The sequence below is a fragment of the Siphateles boraxobius genome, unplaced genomic scaffold, assembly GCF_051911475.1.
Source record: "Siphateles boraxobius isolate OS27281-9 unplaced genomic scaffold, OSU_SipBor_1 18, whole genome shotgun sequence".
Classification (NCBI taxonomy): Eukaryota; Metazoa; Chordata; class Actinopteri; order Cypriniformes; family Leuciscidae; genus Siphateles; species Siphateles boraxobius.
This window is the reverse complement of record NW_027508788.1, coordinates 8,684,064-8,704,387: the sequence shown is the minus strand read 5'-3', so window position 1 is coordinate 8,704,387 and position 20,324 is coordinate 8,684,064. Positions and strand designations below refer to the sequence as shown.

Genomic DNA, 20,324 nt, shown 5'->3' with positions numbered 1-20,324 from the left:
ACACATTCACTGTTTAGTGTCTGTTTAGGCTTAGGTCCAAATCCACGAATCCTCTGTACAAATCACCATGATAAACAGTCTTGTTATCATTATTAACTTATTTAACATTCAATACACATGGTACGAATTACGAAGGGTGGCCTTATGAAAAAAGAAAACATGGTTCGCGGTTGCTGGGGTTACTTGCATTCCTCTGCGGTTGGCCTGTCAGGAGCGCTGTACTGAGATATTGCGGTTATCGCGACAGCCCTAGTTAAAAAGTTGTTAGAAGCCACTAAATGGTGGCATTAATTGGTGCACTCAATATTAAAGAACGTCTCTGTTATGTATTGTATGTAACCCTCGTTCCCTGAAGGAGGGAACGGAGACGTAGTCGACGTGTCGACTGATTGGGATCACTCTTAGGGAGCCTGTCATCTTTGAGTACTGTTAAAACGAGCCAATGCACATTGGTGTGCGAGATCTGCATCTCAGACTCCGCCCCTCGGCGCAGGTATAAATATGGAAGTGGATGCACGCACCAGTTGTTTTTTGCTGAGGAGCCGAGTGGAGCCCGGAGTCAGCGGTGGTCCAGCAATAGTGGTGACGGGACTAAGTCTCCGTTCCCTCCTTCAGGGAACGAGGGTTACATGCATAACCGAGACGTTCCCTTTCAGACACTCATGTTCGACGTAGTCGTTGTGTCGACTGATTGGGATCCCAATTAAAACTAGTGCTGCTATTTTCCAGTGCCTAGACAAAAGCCTTCTGATCCTCCCGCATTATTGAGGCAAAGACGGGACAGTGCTTAGGCCAGGGAAGTCACTGCTGTTCCACAAGACCACTGGTAAAGCGTTCCTTTTCTTTTGGAAAGGAATACGCCGCGGAAGCCACATCCTGCCCGTAGGGAAGTAACATGTGGAGGATACACATATGGACTGGGCTTTACCAGGCAGTACAACATATGGAATGTCACTGAGGTGGCTCCAGCTTATAACGGGGGGAGACACACCGGACAGTGACGGCAGACTGGGCTCTGCCAAGGAAAGACACTGGCTCGCCGCAGGGAGCCGTACCTTGGAAGAATACACATATGGGATCAACGAAGGGATCACAACATGTGGGACCCAGCCTAACACGGGTTCAATTCAAGTTTCAGGCCTGGCATCGGACACTCAGCCACTTCCGTTGCCGAAGGGTGTGGAGGAACTCAACAGGGTTCGGCTAAAGAAGAACTCTACTGGAGCAAGAATGGCGCACATATCCAGTCCATAGGAGGGGAATGGCGCAGCAAGCCGACACTTCGAACCAGGCTTACAGTGAAACTGGCTTTATGTGAAGGGAGCCCATGGGAAGCAACTGGCTCGACACAAACTATTTTTTTAGCGAACGTGTTTGGTGTCGCCCAGCCCACAGCTCTAAAACATCTGTGAGCGAGGCACCCAGTGTCAACGCCCAGGAAGGAGCTATACTCTCTCTTTGGAGAGGCTCACTACCCAGGTGGGCACAGTGCAGCTTGGGTAAACTCACCAAGATGATGGCAACCACTATCCAGTGGGCCAACTCTGCTTGGAAACAGCCTCCCCTTCTGCTGGTCTTCGTAACAGACAAGAGCTGGTCTGAGGTCCTGGGGCTGTGGATTCTGTCCAGCTATTAAAAGGAAAGGTAGGATCCTAGGGCACATATCCAGGCTGGAGTCTCAGGTAACCGGGGGAGTTGGCTGGCCCGAATTCCAGGCACGATTCGTCGACCGAAAATGCGTGCAGGTTAGAGATGCATCGATCCGATACTCTGGATCGGTATCGGCGCCGATCCAAGCTTTTTGAATGGATCGGATATCGGTGATGCAAGACCGATCCAAATTCGATACCGTGTTACCAATGATTGATGAATGAACGGCAATAAACGATGGCCTACTGTATAATAATTCTTATAAGAACTAAATTATTTATTTTTAAACATTGCCTTAAATTAAATACATTTAAAATACATTGTGCTGCTTGCGCAATCACACGTGAGTGTGACAGGCAAGTTGAGGCGGAACCTTTTACATTCAAAGTACCTCAGTGCGTTAAACATGTCCCTGATTTGGAATTATTTTACCCTTGATACATCAACGAGTAGCGCTGCAAATTGTAATATTTGCAAAGCCAACGTTTCAAGAGGTGGAAGTAGTGTTTCCAATTACAATACGACAAATTTAATCAAGCATCTTCAGAAGCATCACGCAAAAGAACACGAGGAGTTCGCGAAAATCAAACGGAAAAAGAATGAGTCAAAGCAGCTGACCTTGACAGACGCGTTTCAGAGGCAAGAATAACTTCCACATCAGAATCGTAAAGCTGTAAAAATAACAGAAAAGGTACTTGAATTCATTGTTCTAGATGATCAGCCCCTCTCTGTTGTTGAAAACACGGGTTTCCGTCGCCTCATGGAACATCTGGAACCACGATATAGTTTGCCATCTAGAACATACATTTCTGAGACCGCTTTGCCTGAGCTGTATTCCAGAGTTTCCTCGCACGTTGCAGACCAATTAAAAGATGTGCAGGCCATCAGCTTCACTACAGATATTTGGAGCTCTGACCAGATATAAGTCCCAAGAAGGTATAGAGTATAGGTATATTCACTCCTTGCTCCCCTCAGAAACCCGACGATCAAGTCGTGCTTCCCCATGGATTGTATCCACTGCATAATGATGTGTGTCAATTCATAGAGGAAACATACAATTTGAGGGTGGAAGGAGACAGCCAAGAGGTGAAACTATATATATATTTTTTTTTCAAACACGTGATGCAACCATTGTGACCGTCAGAGGGGGACGGGGAACCACCCTATCCAGAAACGCACGGATGGAATGACATCTTGAAAAAAAACGCAAACACACCCGTGTTGCTCTTTCAGGAAATGAGACCCATCACCAGTGCCGGAACACACAGGGGAATGACCGTGGAAACACTGAACAGTGAACTGAAACAGTGAAGCACTCACTTCTTTGCCCTCTAACCAACCTTCAACAAACACACAGAAATGATGCTGTTAAAACAGCAGTTAAGAGCTCAGAAGCTCACGATCACCACTGCACTCGTGCTGTAGAACCACCAGCACTGGGAGAGTCTTCCACAAGAACATTAACACATTCGCTCATTGAAAACTTCACTCTTCAGAGACATCGATACCGATTGGCTCCGAAGCGAAAGACAACTGGTGCGTGCATCCACTTGCACACGCCGCAGAGCGGAATGTGAGATGCAGATCTCGCACGCCAATGTTCATTGGCTCGTTTTAACAGTACTCAAAGATGACAGGCTCCCTAAGCATGATCTCAATAATTCGACACGTCGACTACGTCGAACATGAGCGACTGAAAGGGAACCAAAGCCTGATTAATTAAGGCCTTGAAAACATATAGCTCATGCATCTAAAAAGATGAAACAAATAAAAAAGTGTATTTCTAACTCTACCTCTCAAATTTAGCTCAAGGTCTTTGTTTTGCAGTAGTAGTAAACCTTTCTGTTTATGTCACATGTTTCTGTGGAATCAGCCGATGTAGGAATCATCCTGAGGCTCAAAATTCCCTGACCTTTCTACTCCAGGCACCTTATTTGATTCTTCCCTGTCTCTTTGACTGAATTAACGCTTGTTCTCACAAATTTTTTTTTTTAGCATTGGCCATTTGGAAAGTGTAACCGTAACCAATGGTTGGCTAGTGCTGACACCCCTGATAGGGTCTTCTAGCCTCATTATGTGCAGATTGGCTGTGAGCCTCTGGGTGTGCTGGCTCCTCTGCTAGTGTTTGACATTTTGGTTGGACATGTATATCCTTGGCTTGAGGGAATGAAGCAACACACTCAAATTAGATTACACTGCCAGAGAGCGTTTCATGACAGATGTGATTGTCTGAGTCAGAGTACTCAGCTCTCAGCATAGTTTAAGTGAGAATCACCTCAAAATGAGGAATTTTTATATGCGCCACATGTCTTATTTTTTTAGTTACTTTTCAGGTAGACTACATGTCTGGAACTGAAGCAACTTTTGCACCACTTCTGGCCACTGTACCTATTGCGGTCTGGGCATGTGCCACACAGGATTTGAACCCACGACCTGAATGGTTCGGGGTTCGTGGTTTAGCAGCTTGCGCCACTCAGTTGACGCTGACTTACCAAACTGCCGTGGAGAGCCTTCAGTGTAAGAATCAGCGCACAAAAGCATGTTAACCAGAATAGGTTATCTTATTAGGTTATCTCAGATATCTTAATGCTAATGTAACTTATGGTTAACCTGATAGCTGATGAGCCACAATGCATTTGTAAAGTGTAGCATTTAATATTATGATACTATATTGTAATTAATGGCAATGTCCTTGTTTTGTTCTATTGTAGCGCCACCAAGTGGTGCTGTTCCGCTGCTTTTTTAATGTGTTCTCAGAGTGAGCCCATACATTGTGTGTGTCAAATTTGGTGAAAATTTCTCATTTTGTTTTAGAGTTATAGACATTTATTACAAAAATTGTAATAAATGTATTGACACACATTACAAAAAAACATAACTATATAAAACCAAATCACTACATAAAACTATAACAAAACCAGGTGTCAAGAGTGTGTGCATCTTTTTCCATTTCTCACGTTTCAGCCCAAGGATTGATATTGGTACGTGATGTCACACCATATGGAGCAGAAGGTGGTGGTAATGCACCAAAAAGCTGGTTTGTAGGGCCCTATAAAATCTGTTTTATTTTTACCCACATTCCAAATTCAGTTTTATTTTGTTTTAATTTTTCTGGACTCCCATTTTAATGGTTAAATAAAATTTTAGTAATCAAAAACGTGTAATTAATCGAAATCATGAAACGTATATAATTTAACAATAATTTATTAAAATTTTTAAATAAATTACATTTTAAGGGCACTATAAAATAGTTTTTTTAAAATTGTTTAAATTGTAATGACCAATTATTTAAAATGTACGCCTAATGATTTAAGCAAAACTTTCTTCAAAGGTTAAACCAACCTTTTATTTTGACAGGTTTGAGTCTGTTTTTTTTTTATTTTATTTTTTTATATGACGATAGTTTTTCTCAAATCAAGCTAAAATGCTGCTAAAGTGACTCTCAGAGCGGCTGTGTAGATGAAGTTCATCGATACATTACTGAAAACATCGCAAGCGTCATGGGTGCTGCTTCAGTGCGTGGTAAATGAATCTGCGCGTCTGAGCCATTCATTCACAGAGACACGCAGAACATGCTTGATTCGTTTTTAAAATAGTCTTTAAGCGGTTTAATATTCACAGACACTAGTCTATATCACGATTTTATTTAAGTTTACTTACCTTCTTTTCATCCAAGATCTGACAAATACCGTGAAATAGCGCTACCGCACTACTTGATCAAAAAAGAGCTTTGCTACCGAAAAGCTATTTGATTCAGAAAACAGCGACGCTACTGCCCAACACTGGGCAAAACTTAGCATGTTTGGTATCGTTAGACTCGGCAAGGATTCGGGAATGTAAGGAGATGACTCTCGTGAAAATAAGTCAATCAAATCCAAAGTTATAAGCATTTAAATATTTTTTTTATTCTGGTCCGAAACTTCTCAGACTCTTTCAGAGCATCGTGCCGATGACCCATACCAAGTTTTGTAACGATACGTTCATAAAATACAGCATTTTATTTTTTTCTGAGAATTCAAAATGGCGGAATGATTTTCATGACTGAATGACATCATAGGGTGCATTCGAATCGGCTTGAGTCAAGGAATCAGAGGAAACAAGGCTTTTATTATTAGTATAAAAAGTTGGGTATAAACTTTGGACAGTTGGTGGCGATAGAGGGATTGAGTTAGAGACCTCAAATTTGTTATGATTACTGTTACAGAATGTCCACTTATCGGTGTGCCAAATTTCATAACTTTACCGCAAGCGGTTCTATGGGCTGCCTTTTACTTCCATACAGAAGAAGAAGAACAAAAAAAACGGAATAATAATAATAATAGGAACGCCAAAGATTTCAATAGGTGCCTCCACACCTTCAGTGCTTGGCCCCTAATAAGAACGCCAACGAATACAATAGGTGCCTACGCACTTTCAGTGCTTGGACCTTAATAATAACAGGTTGCAATATTCATGCTGCACATGCAAGTCATGCTAATTCAAGGCAATGTTTTCTCTCTATGACAGATGTGTAGATCATTTTACTGGAAAACAAGAAAAAAGTACTGATTAAGAAAACGATTTTATGCAGTATTTAAGTTTTTGTGTTTGTGGGCAGTTGTGTCTGTAATAGTTTGAACTTTTTAATACTCTTGGGCCCGGTTTTACTGACAAGGCTTAGATTAAGCCAGGATTAGGCTTTAGTTTAATTAGGGCATTTAAGTAGCTTTTATAAACCTGCCTTAGAACATTTTGAGACAAAACCATGACAATGACACATTTTAAGATTTGTCAGTGCAAGTTGCTTTCAGTTAAAACAGCTCAAACATGCATTTTAGTCTGGGGCTAGGCTTAAGCCTCGTCTATGAAACCGGCGGTTATGGTTTTACATAAAGGTGCTTGTTGTGTGTTTTTGTAATGTGAGGCTATTTGTCAACCATCTCAGAATCCTTTTTGGTAATGAGGATTGTGTTGGCCAGACAGAAGGCACCAGGCTGCTTACAGTATTTATCTCTGACAGAAAATGTGTTTGTCTTCAACAAATGTCAGAGCTGCCACTCAGAGCTCTGACTGTTCACATTGTTATTCACTCTAGCTCATCTGTGCCATTGCTTCATAAAAATCCCAGTTACCTCATCTAGCCTTTCTGATTCTGATTAGTTTCTGATGAGGTGCTTATGAAGGGATTTCATTAATTCATTATATCATATAAAGGTGCCAAAAACAAAGTCTCTTTGACGTCTCTAGAGACAGATAGCAAATAGAGAAGCACACGGGCAATCAAGCAATAAACTCAGTTCGAGCTGTGCCATAATCTAAACTCATGAGAAGATGGCACAGATGATTAGCAAGCGCAAAATGTGAGTAGAGAATTTCTGAAGCCCAGCAGCCTGACACAGCTCTGATGGTTTATAAATTAACTCGACACGCGGTATGATTGCTGCTCCTGTTTTAGTGGTTCACCCAGAAGTGGGAATTGCAGACTGTTTACTATGCATATAATTCACTATCACTGTCACGTCCACTAGCATCAACACTGTAGCATTTCATAGCACATTTGAGTGTTGCAGCAGCTAGGCTATGTAAACAGTATGCTTATGTGAACTGTCTTTTCAGATTCTGACTGCTAAAAACCACCTGTTAGTTAGAACCACCTGTGTTCATTTGCAGCACACATCTTGAGTGCTGTAACATTAGTTTAGGGTCTCCGTGATTTTGACAAATAAGAAATGTTCCTTGATCAACGTATTTTTTTGATCCTGGACCTGGAACATCTTTCATATCCCTACCCATAATTTATCCCTAAAATGTAAAATCAGAGGGAAATGATAGGTGAATAGCACTGATGTAAAGCACGTAACCCTTGCCTAAGCCTAAACTTGACATCAGAAGTCACAAAATACCGGGTATTGATGTAATCTGTGATATTTAATAATTGAAATATCATTATCGTGTTAATTGGTATTGGCGATAACCATAATTTTTCAAACGAATAGTAAACATATGATAATATTACACGTAAATTATCCAGCGACCGTGTCTGGTTGACATCCCAACGAACAGTAGGTGACGGTATTGCACCTTATTGCTGGTTGCCACATGTCATAAAACACAAGCAGTCACAGCACGCAGCTGCTACTGCCGCATAAATGCATGTTGTGGGATATGACAGACGAGACACTGTACCTGCACTTTAAGAAAGTTAGCTCGTCAGTGTGGAAGTTTATTGATTCCGCTAGTTTCCAAAAACTAGGGGGCAAAACCACCAACCTATTCACCCACCGTTATCTTGCAGTTTTGGTCCCACACAATAGAAATAGTAAGATGTGAACACACACACGCGCTGCAAACCGTGGACACACACACCCAGAGCAGTGGGGAGCATCTGTGGCGATTGTGAGTTAGGTGCCTTACTCAAAGGCAACTCTGTCATTTCCTGCCGGTATTGAGAATCGAACCCGTAACCTTCGGGTTACTAGTCTGACGCTCTAACCATTAGGCCATGACTAATTGTGTATTATCCTATGTTTACAAAATAGGACAATAAGAGCATTATGGAGCGCTAAACTCTCACATATAATTTATGTTTCATTCATACTCGAGGCCGGAGTGAGACTCTACTAATACTAATAAGTTCCAGGAAATCCATAATATGGACAAAAACATTTGTGATCGTTTTGGTTGAATAAAACGCAGACAGAGACATTTTGACTGATTTAACATGAAGAGAATGAACACACCATTGCTACAGTATTATGGTTTAACTGTGTTCTTCAAGTCATCTCTGATATTTTCATAAGAATAATGTATATATAATACAAAGCCAATCGACAGCCTTTATCACTGTACATAATAGTATAAAATAAGATAATATCTTTTTAATTTAAATTTGACTGATAGTATTATTTATTTTTGCAAGATTTCTATAAATATCGCAATATATCGTTATCATGAATTCTTTTGGCCACGATAACCATGTATCGAAAAATCTGATATCGTGACATAAGCCCTACTTGACATGAACTGTAAACTTGTCCCTCAAATCTGATTGTACTTGGTGAAATCACGATTACCTTAATTTTACAGTACCTGCACTTCTGTGTACTCAGTGTACTTACCTAAGGAAGTACTATATAAGGTAACTAAATGGGTTAAGGTTAGATTTATGACTAACACCTAGTTATTACCGTATTACTGTAATTACTATAATATGTACATAGTATGTACATTGGGAACAGGACTGAGAAAAAGTGCTACTGGTAATAGATTCATTAATGTGATTAATTTCTCTGATCTGCTTCACTGAAACTTACATTATTTGAATTAAGTGTGAAGTAACGTTTACAGTTGTTGAAATACCACCAGGCAGTATATGATATAAGTTAACTTAGCAGTGCTAACCAACCAAACATTGGCGCCTTGGAAAATACACTCTGCCCCTTTAAGTGAAAATATAAGTTATTTTAGCCACAGATGTCAGTTTTTTTCAGCAGTAAAACCCAGTGCCCTCATTACTGTAGACAGAATGACCTCTACTGAACTACTACTGTGAATCTTGGTATGAAGAGTACTCACCATGAGGGATGGTGTAGATGTGACTCCTAAGAAAGCTGTCACATAAAGGCCCAATGAATTTTCCAACGAGTTAAATTGGCCTGGAGGCGATGATCTGTCTGTTCACACCTGATTAAGAATAAACCAAGAGCTCTCCAGGATATGAGCACGTAGAAGTGTGTGTGTAAGACCGAGAAATAGAGCGAGTAGTTACCCCGAGGAAGCGATACATGTTGTGTGCCTTAGGAACATTATTTGAGATGTGGAGTGTGTCTTTGTGTCTGTGTTTGTGAGCGGTCAGACCATCAGGCTTTCAGCGAGCATGACAGTTCAACCCAGGCGCCGTGGTGCCCCCTTCCTCCTGCGGGCCTCCGACTGTCACTTCAGCTTTGTCCAGATTCCCTTTCCCCCGTACAAAAATACTCTCCGGTTTACAAACACTTCCATACGCAATGACACTAGCAGGTCACATACACATTACGTTTAGGTCACAAGCACATTAGTGTAATTTCACAATACAAACACAGACATACACAGAAGCCTGGAGGGAGGTCTTGCACGGGCCTTTCCCACTGTCGAGGTGACCTTGCCATCCCGAGTGTTTGGAAATTTTCTGCAGTGTTTAACGGAACTGTGACACCAGAGTACGAAGAGATGATCAGCATGTCACAACGTTCCTGTAATGGAACGGACATTTTGCTGCATTACAATGTAGAACGACAAGGAGACTATTATTTTTAGTTACAGCTCTATTGTGGTTCGTTGTGTCTCCATGGAGACGTGATTGGGTGTGTTTGAAACCGTGCTTGTCCACAAGAACCTTTTACTTTGCTTTCAGTGTGGGAGTGACCCATATTCTACGAGATTAGATTGAGAATTCATTTTTGAGGATTCATTAGGGGATCTGCCTCGCATTCTTCTAATGTGCAAGTTGTGTGTGTTCAAATATTTTTGAGCCCCGCAATAGTTTCTTAAAGGTGTTACATGACCTCTCACATATGAAAATGCATAGCAGATACAGATATCCTTTGGCTATTCTGCTTTTTTAAGATCAGATACAACAATGATGATTTTATGGTGATATTTTTGTTTGCAGTACTTACTTTGGTTACTTACAAATGTGCAGAGGTGGACAGTAACACAGTACATTTACTTGAGTACTGAAGTAAAGTACAGATACTCAAAATGAGTACTTAAGTAGAGTATTATTTTTTCTGGAAACTTTTTACTTTACCTACACTACATTTGAAAGACAAATGTCATTCTTTTTACGCCATTACATTTCTGTCAAGGTCCTTGAGTAGAAAGTAGTTCTGAAATCAAACCGATTTTCATTTTCAACCACAATACAACGTCTGTCCAACATTGGAGATTAACGTCAATCTGATGTTGGATTCTGACATCAACCTGATTTTCATTTTCAACATTGGGTTTGGTCTTCTTAATGCAAATTTGTCATTGTTTTGGAGCTCAATAGCTTATAGATAACAGTAAGGCTAACATATACTAAAAGCCTAAAAACTTTAAATATGGCACTATTTGAGGGACCCATTGTGGACATTATTGAGTGCACTTACTCAATCTCGCATTCAATCCCACTACTGGAACTGTGTTCTAGAAATGAATTAGATATTGATACGAGGTTAGGTATGCAGGCATAGATTCATAGGCATACGGTACTGTAAGTATTACATAGAACAATGCAACAATAATAAAATAATACATTGACATTTACTTTTTACTTTTGATACTTAAGTAAAAGTACAGAAGTACTCATTTTTAAAAGTACTCAAGTAAAGAAGTTGACCTCTGCAAATGTGGACGTACCTCACAAAACAGCTGCACTCGTCTGTTTGACAGACCGAATGGAAGCCAACTTCATAACACACTCCTTACAGCTGAGCGGACATGCGAAAATAAGGAGACAGGTCTGGTGAGAGAGACAAGAAAGATGAGCAGAGTACAACAGAAAGAGAGACAGTTTAAGCTGAAGTAGGTAGAGAGTTGAGACAGACCCAGAATTTTTGAGGGGTTGAATTTGACTGTATTTGTTACACTTTTTTGTTATACTATATACTATATATATATATATATATATATATATATATATATATATATATATATATACATACACACACTTTTTACTCAGCAGGACACATTTAATTGGTTTAAAACTTTCTGCAGGAACAGATCTTCTCAAATGCTGTGATCTTTGATATTGAAGGGCATAATGAAGTCATTCATGTTTGCATATACTCTGCAGTTCAAAAGTTTAAAGAAATGAACGCAAGGATGCATATATTGAAAATTACAGTAAACATTTATAATGATACAGGAGATTTCTGTTTCAAATAAATGCTGTTCTTTGTTCAACAAAAAAATATTAAGCAGCACAACTGTTTTCAACAGTGATAATAATAACAAATGTTTCAAGAAATAATAGCAGCGTCAAATCAGCAAGATAAAATGATTCCTGAAGGAACATATTATTTTAATGTGTTTTTGCTTGTATAACTAATAAGTGTATTTTTGATTAAATAATCTTTTACAAATTTAAGACCCTCCCATGTATTTTTCCTGCATATACAAATAACCGTAATCCATTTGTCATTTTACTTTACTCTTCACATGCTAAAGTTAAATGTGTGCTGTTTTTTCCAAGATAATAGAAGGTATAGTTCTGTTAATGGCAGTTAAATTGAATGCAGACTTTTATTATAAAGCATGAACTATACTTTCTGTTTTGGATCTATTAACATTCCAACAATGTTCCAACAACTTTGTAATGCAGGACATTTTGCTTCCATATAAAAATTTAAAGTGGTTTATGGGCCCCTTTAATATAACTGATAATATCATTGGAGGCTGTGAAGAGGATGTATATTTCCCTTGAAAGTGAAAAAGGGCGGAATTGTGCACAGCATGTATTGGAAAGCAGAACTTTAGTGCAAGCTTGGCAGAACAGGATCTTTGATTAAATTTAAGACTTTCATTCAAAATTAGCGGTGAAAGATGAACAATGTTTTTAACATTTGAGGACAGTCAGATTAATAGGCATGCATAAAGAAGTCACAGATAAAACCAAGTCATGAGCATGAGGGATTATATCATCTTTTTAAAATACTATTATTATTGTTATTAGTTATACAAGCAAAAGTAAACTTTTAATGTTTAACTAGTGTTTAATTTTTTTAAGTTTCATACTTTTAATTTACTCAGCATAAAAATGTTGGCTTGTGCATTACTTGTCTGAATCCATGAGAACGTCCTGGTTGCGTATGCAACCCACCGTTCCCTGAAGGAGGGAACGGAGGACGTAGTCGACGCGACTGAAATGGGATCACGCTAGGGAGCCTATCATCTTCGAGTACTATTGAACGAGCCAATGTAATTGGCGTGCGTGATTCGCATCACACACTCCGCCCCCGCGGCGCGGGTATAAATACGGAAGTGGATGCACGCACTAGTTGCTTTTCGCTGAGGAGCCGAGAGTAACCCGGGGTCAGCGGTGGTCCCGCGGTAGTGGCAAGGGGACTACGTCCTCCGTTCCCTCCTTCAGGGAACGGTGGGTTGCATACGCAACCAGGACGTTCCCTTTCAGTCGATAACGTCGGACGTAGTCGACGCGACTGAAATGGGATCAACCATTGAACACGCCACTAACGCTGCCACCTTCCAGTGCCTAAACCAAGGACAGGGCTTAGGCCAGGGAAGTCACTGCTGTTCCTACAGGACCACTGGGAAAGCGTTCCCCGTACGTTGGAAGGAAGGGACGCTGCGGAAGCCACATCCAACCCGAGGGAGGAAATGTGGAGAATACACATATGAACTGGGCGGAAACCGGGCAGTCTAACATATGGAATGTCACTGGGGTGGCTCCAGCCTAAAACGGGGGGAGACACACCGGACAGTGACGGCAGAGAGACTCTGCCGAGGGAAGACACGGGCTCACCGCAGGGAGCCGTATCGTGGAAGAATACACACATGGGGTCACCGAAGGGACCGCAACATATGGACCCAGCCTAACACAGGTTCCACACTGCTTACGAGTGGTAGGCCTAACACCAGACGTTCCGCACGTCCGACGTCGGAGGGGTGTGGAGGAACTCAACAGGGTTCAATTTTAAGGGAACTCAACTGGAGTAGAAAGGCGCACGTATCCAGTCCATAGGAGGGGAATGGCGCAGCAAGCCGACACTTGAACCGGGCTCACGGTGAAACTGGCTTCATGAGAAGGGAGCCCATGGGAAGCAGCGGTTCAACTAGGAGTCGTCCAGCCCCCAACTCTAGAATCTGTTTAGCAAAGTATATCGTCAACGCCCAGGCGGAGCACTTTACACTCATCATAGAGGAGCTCAACACCTAAGTGGACATGTTGCATCTCGGATCTTTGCCGAAATGAAGGCAAGCACTAAGTGCAACTTTGCATGGAAACAGCCTTCCCTCTCTGCTGAATTCCAACAGATATTTGAAGAGCTGGTCTGAGGTCTATGACTTGCATTCTGTACACGTCCAAGCGAACGGACAGAGAAGCCAGGGCTGGATCTGCCTCCTCCAGGGCAGCGCTTGCAGGCTCACCACCTGCTCCTACTACGGGAGAGGTAGGAACCTTGGGCACAATCCGAGCCGGGGTCTCAGCTTGTGAGAGTTAGCCGGCCCAGACTCCAGGCACAATACGTTGACCGAAAGCGAGCAAGTCCCTACCCTCTAGTAGAGACCACGCGAGCAGGAGAACTGATATAACAGAATTTTTAACTCACTACCTGCAGTGGCTCAGGGGCGGTCTCTGCAGTGCAGTCGCACCAGGGACAAGGCCCAAGAGGATAAAGAGGGACACAAGGATTTACAAGACCTTGCTCCTCAGGAACCTGACGATCAGAACGTGCTTCTGCATACTTCTGCAACACGATGAGCGTCGTTTAAACACCGAGGCAACATCATTTTGAGGGTGATTTAGGAAAACAGCCTACTGCAACCCATTTTGCAGGAAAGAGAGCACTGAAGTGATCGAAAGCTTTCAGGATCTCCTCAGGGGAGAAGACGCACTCAACGACTAGGTTCCACTTCTAAAGGCGTAAGCACGCTACCCAATTCTAGGGGGTGCTCGCAGAAGTGATGGTAACTATCACATGTTCTTGTGATAGCCACCTGAACCTCCGCGTTCAGATGTAAGACCGCCCGGAATCTCCGGGGGAAGAACGCGTGTGCCATCGTGCCCCGTCCCCGAAAGAGTTTCCAGGGGAAGTCAGGAAGGCTGTTGAAGGGAACCAGGTCTAGTTGGGCCAATAAGGGGCAACTATGAAGACCTGTTCCTCTCCTGACATGGCACGTAGGTGCAAGTGACGGGCGCAAAAGACAGGAGCATTGCTCAACACAACATGTGAAGATCACTGGGCTTCAGGAGCATTTTCTGCTCAGCACTTGGGTGTGACAAGTTCACTGAGCTTCAGGAGCATTCCTGCTCAACACCTGAGTGTGATAAACTCACCGAGCTTCAGGAGCATTTCTGCTCAACACTTGAGTACGAAGAACCTCACTGAGCGACAGGAGCATTTCTGCTCAGCACTTGAGTGTGACAAGTTCACTGAGCTTCAGGAGCATTACTGCTCAACACCTGAGTGTGATAAACTCACTGAGCTTCAGGAGCATTTCTGCTCAACACTTGAGTGCGAGGAACTTCACTGAGCACCAGGAGCATTTCTGCTCAGCACTGCGTGTGATGAATTCACTGAGCTACCTGTGATGGACTCACTGAGCTACAGGAGCATTGCTGCTCAACACCAGAGTGCGATGAACTTCACTGAGTTTCAGGAGCAAATCTGCTCAACATGAAGAGTGATGATTTCACTGACTTGCAGGCGCAAGGCGACCATGAGTCGCAGTCACTTTTAGAAGGCTCACTGGGGTTAAACGCATTTCTGCGGGCCCCTGGGGCCGCTGAGTCCCAGTGTTTGTCCAAGGGTAGTCCGCTCGGTTTACCCAAACACTGGCGGAAAAATAAAACCGGGGGGGCAACTGAGCGGCCCCGGAATGGTCATGACCCAGCCGGACCCAGGGGATGGAGTCTCCACTTGCCCTGGCTATAACTGTCGTGAGGCTCGATGGCGGCACGATTGAGTAAGCGGGAGGAGTGGAATAAGGCGCCCTCAGAAGCGTCTGACTCCAAGGAGGAGGTGACGGGTGAGTTTGTGACATGCAGGGGAAGCTTGCGCAACGGTCGCAATGTCTAACAACTCGAGGCACGAATGCCCGTGTAGTCGGGGGTCGCCCAGGCCCCCGTTAAAACACGCCCTTTATACATGGCCGCTCTGTTGAAGAGGGTTTGGCAGCAGACCGGGATGAACTATAGTCACACAGGGTGAGCTGCTCTGCCACGGTCACCTCGGGACTCGATCGTGAAGCTAGCGCTGAAGCGGTCACATATGGAGGGAGCCAAAGGCTGCGACTACCATATACCCCAGGAGCCTCTGAAAGTTCTTTCAGTGGGACCCTTTCTCACTTCAACACCAGCTGAACACATTCTCATTGGAGAGACATGTTGGACCGAGTACCTCTCCAAAACTAGAAAAGAGATACTCAGCCCGTGGGCGAGATTACTCTCTTCCAGTTGACCTGAAGACCCAACGGGCTCTGGAGCACTCGAGGGGAAGGACACTGTACTGATACTCCACCCTTAGACGCAACACACAGGATGGCCTGCGGTGCGGGAGGTAGAGATCTGAAGCACATGTCTTTCAGGTCAAAGCTGCAGACCAATCTTGGGCCAAGATGGTCACGACCCACCACCTAGTAGCACGAAGAACGAGTTTACAACTGGCCTTCGTACCGGCTGGAGGAGCGGCTATATCAAATCCTTCGCCAGCAGGATAAGATAAGCACGCACAAGTCAGGAGCACTGCTCAACACTCGGTGTGATGAATATCACTGAATTTTCAGGAGCACGTCTGCTCAACACCTAATGTGATGACTATCACTGACTTGAGCGGGGTAGCCGAGCCTGAGGTGGGGCAGCAAAGTAGAGAGAGTGGTGTTAGTGTGCTGTGCAACACTTACCTGTCTCCACAAGCGGCAGGGGGCGCGTGAGAAGGCGGATGACCGGGTCCTCGAACGCACCAAGCTGCCTGCTGGCGACCAAGGGGGAGCTGAGGGGTGTAAGGCTATACAGGGTCACACCCGCCAGACTGGCCCTCTTGGGACCCAGGAACAGATGAAATTGCTCTCTCTTTGAAGTGTGGGTACCGCTTGCTCCGCTTTTTTTTTTTTTTTTTTAGGGAGCCAGCGGCGGAACAGACACACACACAAACAAAGGCTCCCCCCGGCCCTCACCCGGGGGGAGGGAGTGATCGTGCCACTCCAAGAGCATCTCATCCATTCCTGGGCGGCCCGCTCCGGAATGCTTTCGCTGTCGCTTGCCACCTGGCTTGGCAGCGCCTGGAGCAGGCTGGGCGTCTCTACTGCGGCCGGCTCCCTGCTGAGGCCTGGGTGGAGGCTGCTGCGGAGGCCCAGCAGGAGCGGCGGCCGGAGAACGCCCACGGCGACGAGCAGGCGGAGGAGCTGCCACCGGCGGCGGGTGGAGGCAGCAGCTGGCCACCGGGGCAGGATGTGCCGGATGACCTCCGTCTGCGCTTGAGCGGCAGAGAACTGTTTGATGCAGTTCTCCACCGTGTCGCCGACCAGCCCAACCTGGGAAATTGGGGAGACCAGGAACCGAACCTTGTCCGCATCCGCCATACCAACCAGGCTGAGCCAACGAAGGCGCTACTGGACCACCAAGGTGGACATCGCCAGACCGATCACGCACGCTACGACACCCGTACCCCGGAGGGTGAGGTCGGATGCAGTGCGGTGCTCACCTATGAGCGCACGGTCTGGATTACCCTCGTGCATGCCATGGGTGCCCTACGCAAGAGGAAGGGGCTTGCCCACAGGCTTTGTAAGCTCTGCCCGTCGGAACGGACGAAACTCACAGGCCTTAGGGGGGAGACGAGGATCCCCCCAAAAGGCAGCGGCCGCCGGACACAGGTGCACCTGTGTCGACAGACCGCTCCAATGGAGGGACACCTCGCAACCCTTCACCGTTCCTCCATCAAGGGTAATGAGGGGGAAAAGCTATTCAGGCAGTTTCTGGCAGAGAAAGATGCTGTTCACCACCTGATAAGCTCTCCATGCATTTCGGGAAAGAAAGGCACTGGGGCGGCGAGCTGAGAACCAGCGCGGCCCGCCCCAAGATACCAAACTCCAGATTCCAACCGAGACTGAACGGGACACGGTGGAGGTTCCACTCGAGCCCGGCAGCCTCGGCGGCCCGTTTCAGCATAGCTGATAATTCTGGATCCGGCTCGGGCAACATTGAACTCCCGGAGGGAGACAATGCAGCCGAGTCATCATCTCCAGAAGTCAGCTCACCCTCTGATGCTGCAATCGGCGTCCTGTCCTCCAGGGGAGCCCCGAGTGAAACCGCTGGCCCACCCATTACAGATGGACCAGCAGACAACACAGGAGGCTCCAGTGGTTGCAGTGGAAGGGAGGAGTGAGGAGCCCACAGGGAATGGTTACCGGGCGGGACATCCAACACTATCCTCCGGTCACCCATCCCACACAGCACCCGAGGGTGGGGCATGGTAATGGGGACTCGCTCTCCGCGAACGAAGGCGAGTCTCGCCCTCAACACTGCGACAGTCATGTTCCCACAGTGAAAACATGAGCTGTCCACAAAAGCTGTCTCAGCGTGCTGTAAGCCAAACACGTGACACAACAGTTGTGATCATCAGAGAGAGACAGGGAACGACCGCACCCAGAAACGCACGGGCGGAATGACATCTTGAAAAAGACGCAAACGCACCCGTTTTGCTCTTTCAGAAAATAGGACCGTCACCAGTGCCGGAGCACACAGGGAAATGACCGCGGCAACACTGAACAGAGAACTGAAACAGTGAAGCACTCACTTTTCCGCCCTCTAACCAGCCATCAACACACACAAACATTTAGAAATTTGTTGCTGTTAAAACAGCAGTTGAGAGCTCAAAGCTCGCGATCACCGCTGCACTCGCGCTGTAGAACACCAGCACTGGGAGAGTCTTCCTGAAGAACACCGACACACTCGCTCGTTGTAGACAACAGCACTCTCAGAGACATCAAACGATCGGCTCCGAAGCGAAAGGCAACTAGTGCGTGCATCCACTTCCGTATTTATACCCGCGCCGCGGGGGCGGAGTGTGTGATGCGAATCACGCACGCCAATTACATTGGCTCGTTCAATAGTACTCGAAGATGATAGGCTCCCTAGCGTGATCCCATTTCAGTCGCGTCGACTACGTCCGACGTTATCGACTGAAAGGGAACAAGCTGTTTTCTCAATTTAAAGCTGCTCTAAGCGATGTCACACGTTTTTTAGGCCAAAGCATTTTTTGTCACATACAGCAAACATCTCCTCACTATCCGCTAGCTGCCTGTTGATGTTATTGCGCAATTTAATATATTCTAAATTAAAAATAACATCTAAAAGAAATGTGTTTTCAAAATACTGGGAATTTTTCTTGCGTATCGACTCTCATAAACTGTTCAGCTTCAGGATCAGTTTTACTACATCCAGCTCTTTTTCAGGAAAGAAAAACAATTATATATTACAAAGATGTTTTATTGTAACTTCAGCAGTCTGTTCATTAAGCTCATATATAGGAGATATTTCAGAGATTTTTAGCTGTGATGATAATTAAATTCTGCCAAACAAAGACTGTAAATGACTTTACTTTTGTTTAAACTCTGATCCGGATCTCATTTATGACTAGATTGGCCAATAAGAAGACCTTTTTTCATTATATATGCCTGCTGATAAAGTCATTAATTTATCAATTAATCTGTTATCTTTCCACTGTGTGCACAGTTAGAAATGGAAATCTTATTAAAATTCAGACACTTCATTATGAGTATAATTTGATAGGGATCACTGCAATATTCCAGACAATTAACCACCTGTTTGTTGTTAAACTGTACCCCCCCAGATCTCTCTCTGGTCGTATAGTTGGAGGTGTGTGGTGGTTCTTCACTCTGATTATCATCTCCTCATACACAGCCAACTTGGCTGCCTTCCTCACTGTGGAAAGGATGGTGTCACCCATTGAGAGTGCCGAGGATCTAGCTAAGCAAACAGAGATTGCTTATGGAACTCTGGATGGAGGATCCACCAAAGAGTTCTTCAGGGTAAGAGAAAAAGTATGTTACTATACTCTTATTCAAAATGTGCACAATTTTTGCTTTTATCAGTACTCTCAAAGATTGTGCCTTAGCTTCATACCTTATCTACCACTAAAAGGTGCATATTAATACTTCAATGTACCTATATTCACCCTCTAAGTTATTAATATGCACCCTTAGGAGAAGATAAGGTACAACTATGAGGGTACTACCATGGTGAGAAGCTTTTGTTGCCCTAAAGGTAAAATTTTGGCACATTTTATCCATACACCAAGAATACAAACAGAATTGTTCTAAATGTCCTGAATTGACACGCTGAAGGACCATGATATCAGGTACTTTGTGTGTTTTAAATTCAAGTTTAGAAATGTAAAAAAAAGAAGGAAACCTTCCGTCTATGTCTGTGTTTCACGTGGTATATTTGCTATCTTCAGTTCTGTGTGGGAGTATATAGACAGACTGTTTGTAGCAGCTTTATGTGAGGAAAAGTTATTCAATTATAATCGACATCTTTTAAACCTTATCCATGTACACTACGTTTAAAAGTTTGGGGTTGAAGGTTTCTTATGTTCACCAAGGCTGCACATATTTTATCAAGAATACCGAAAAAACAGCGATATAGTGAAATAATAACTGTTTTTTATTTTAATATATTTTAAAATGCAATTTATTCCTGTCAAGGCAAAACTGAATTTTCAGCATTTGCTGCTCAAGAAACATTTCTTATTATTATCAGTGTTAAAAACAATGTTGCTTAACATTATTGTGGAAATCATGATACTTTTTTCAGAATTCTTTGAGGTATGGAAAGTTTAAAAAAGAAGCTTTTATTTAAAGTTATAGTTGTAAAGTTAGAAAGTTATGAAAGTCTTTACTGTCACTTTTGATCAATTTAATGCATCATGGCAGAATAAAAAGTAATATATTTTTTTAAATTATCCCAACTG

General features: G+C 43.9%; 1 protein-coding gene across 8 annotated transcripts in view; it reads left to right on the top strand.

Annotated features, from left to right (window-relative positions):
- gria1b (glutamate receptor, ionotropic, AMPA 1b) overlaps positions 1-20,324 on the top strand; it is a 66,791-nt gene that overhangs the window by 34,776 nt on the left and 11,691 nt on the right. For 5 of the 8 annotated variants that reach the window (XR_013204929.1, XR_013204928.1, XM_077233260.1 and 2 more), the window contains exon 12: positions 19,185-19,395. Coding sequence is in view for 5 of the 8 variants with exons in the window: in XM_077233260.1 (XP_077089375.1) it covers positions 19,185-19,395 (211 nt within the window). In the remaining 3 variants the exon portion in view is untranslated. The remainder of the gene's footprint in view (positions 1-19,184; positions 19,396-20,324) is intronic. The other 3 variants (XR_013204927.1, XM_077233262.1, XM_077233263.1) reach the window with 1 other exon arrangement.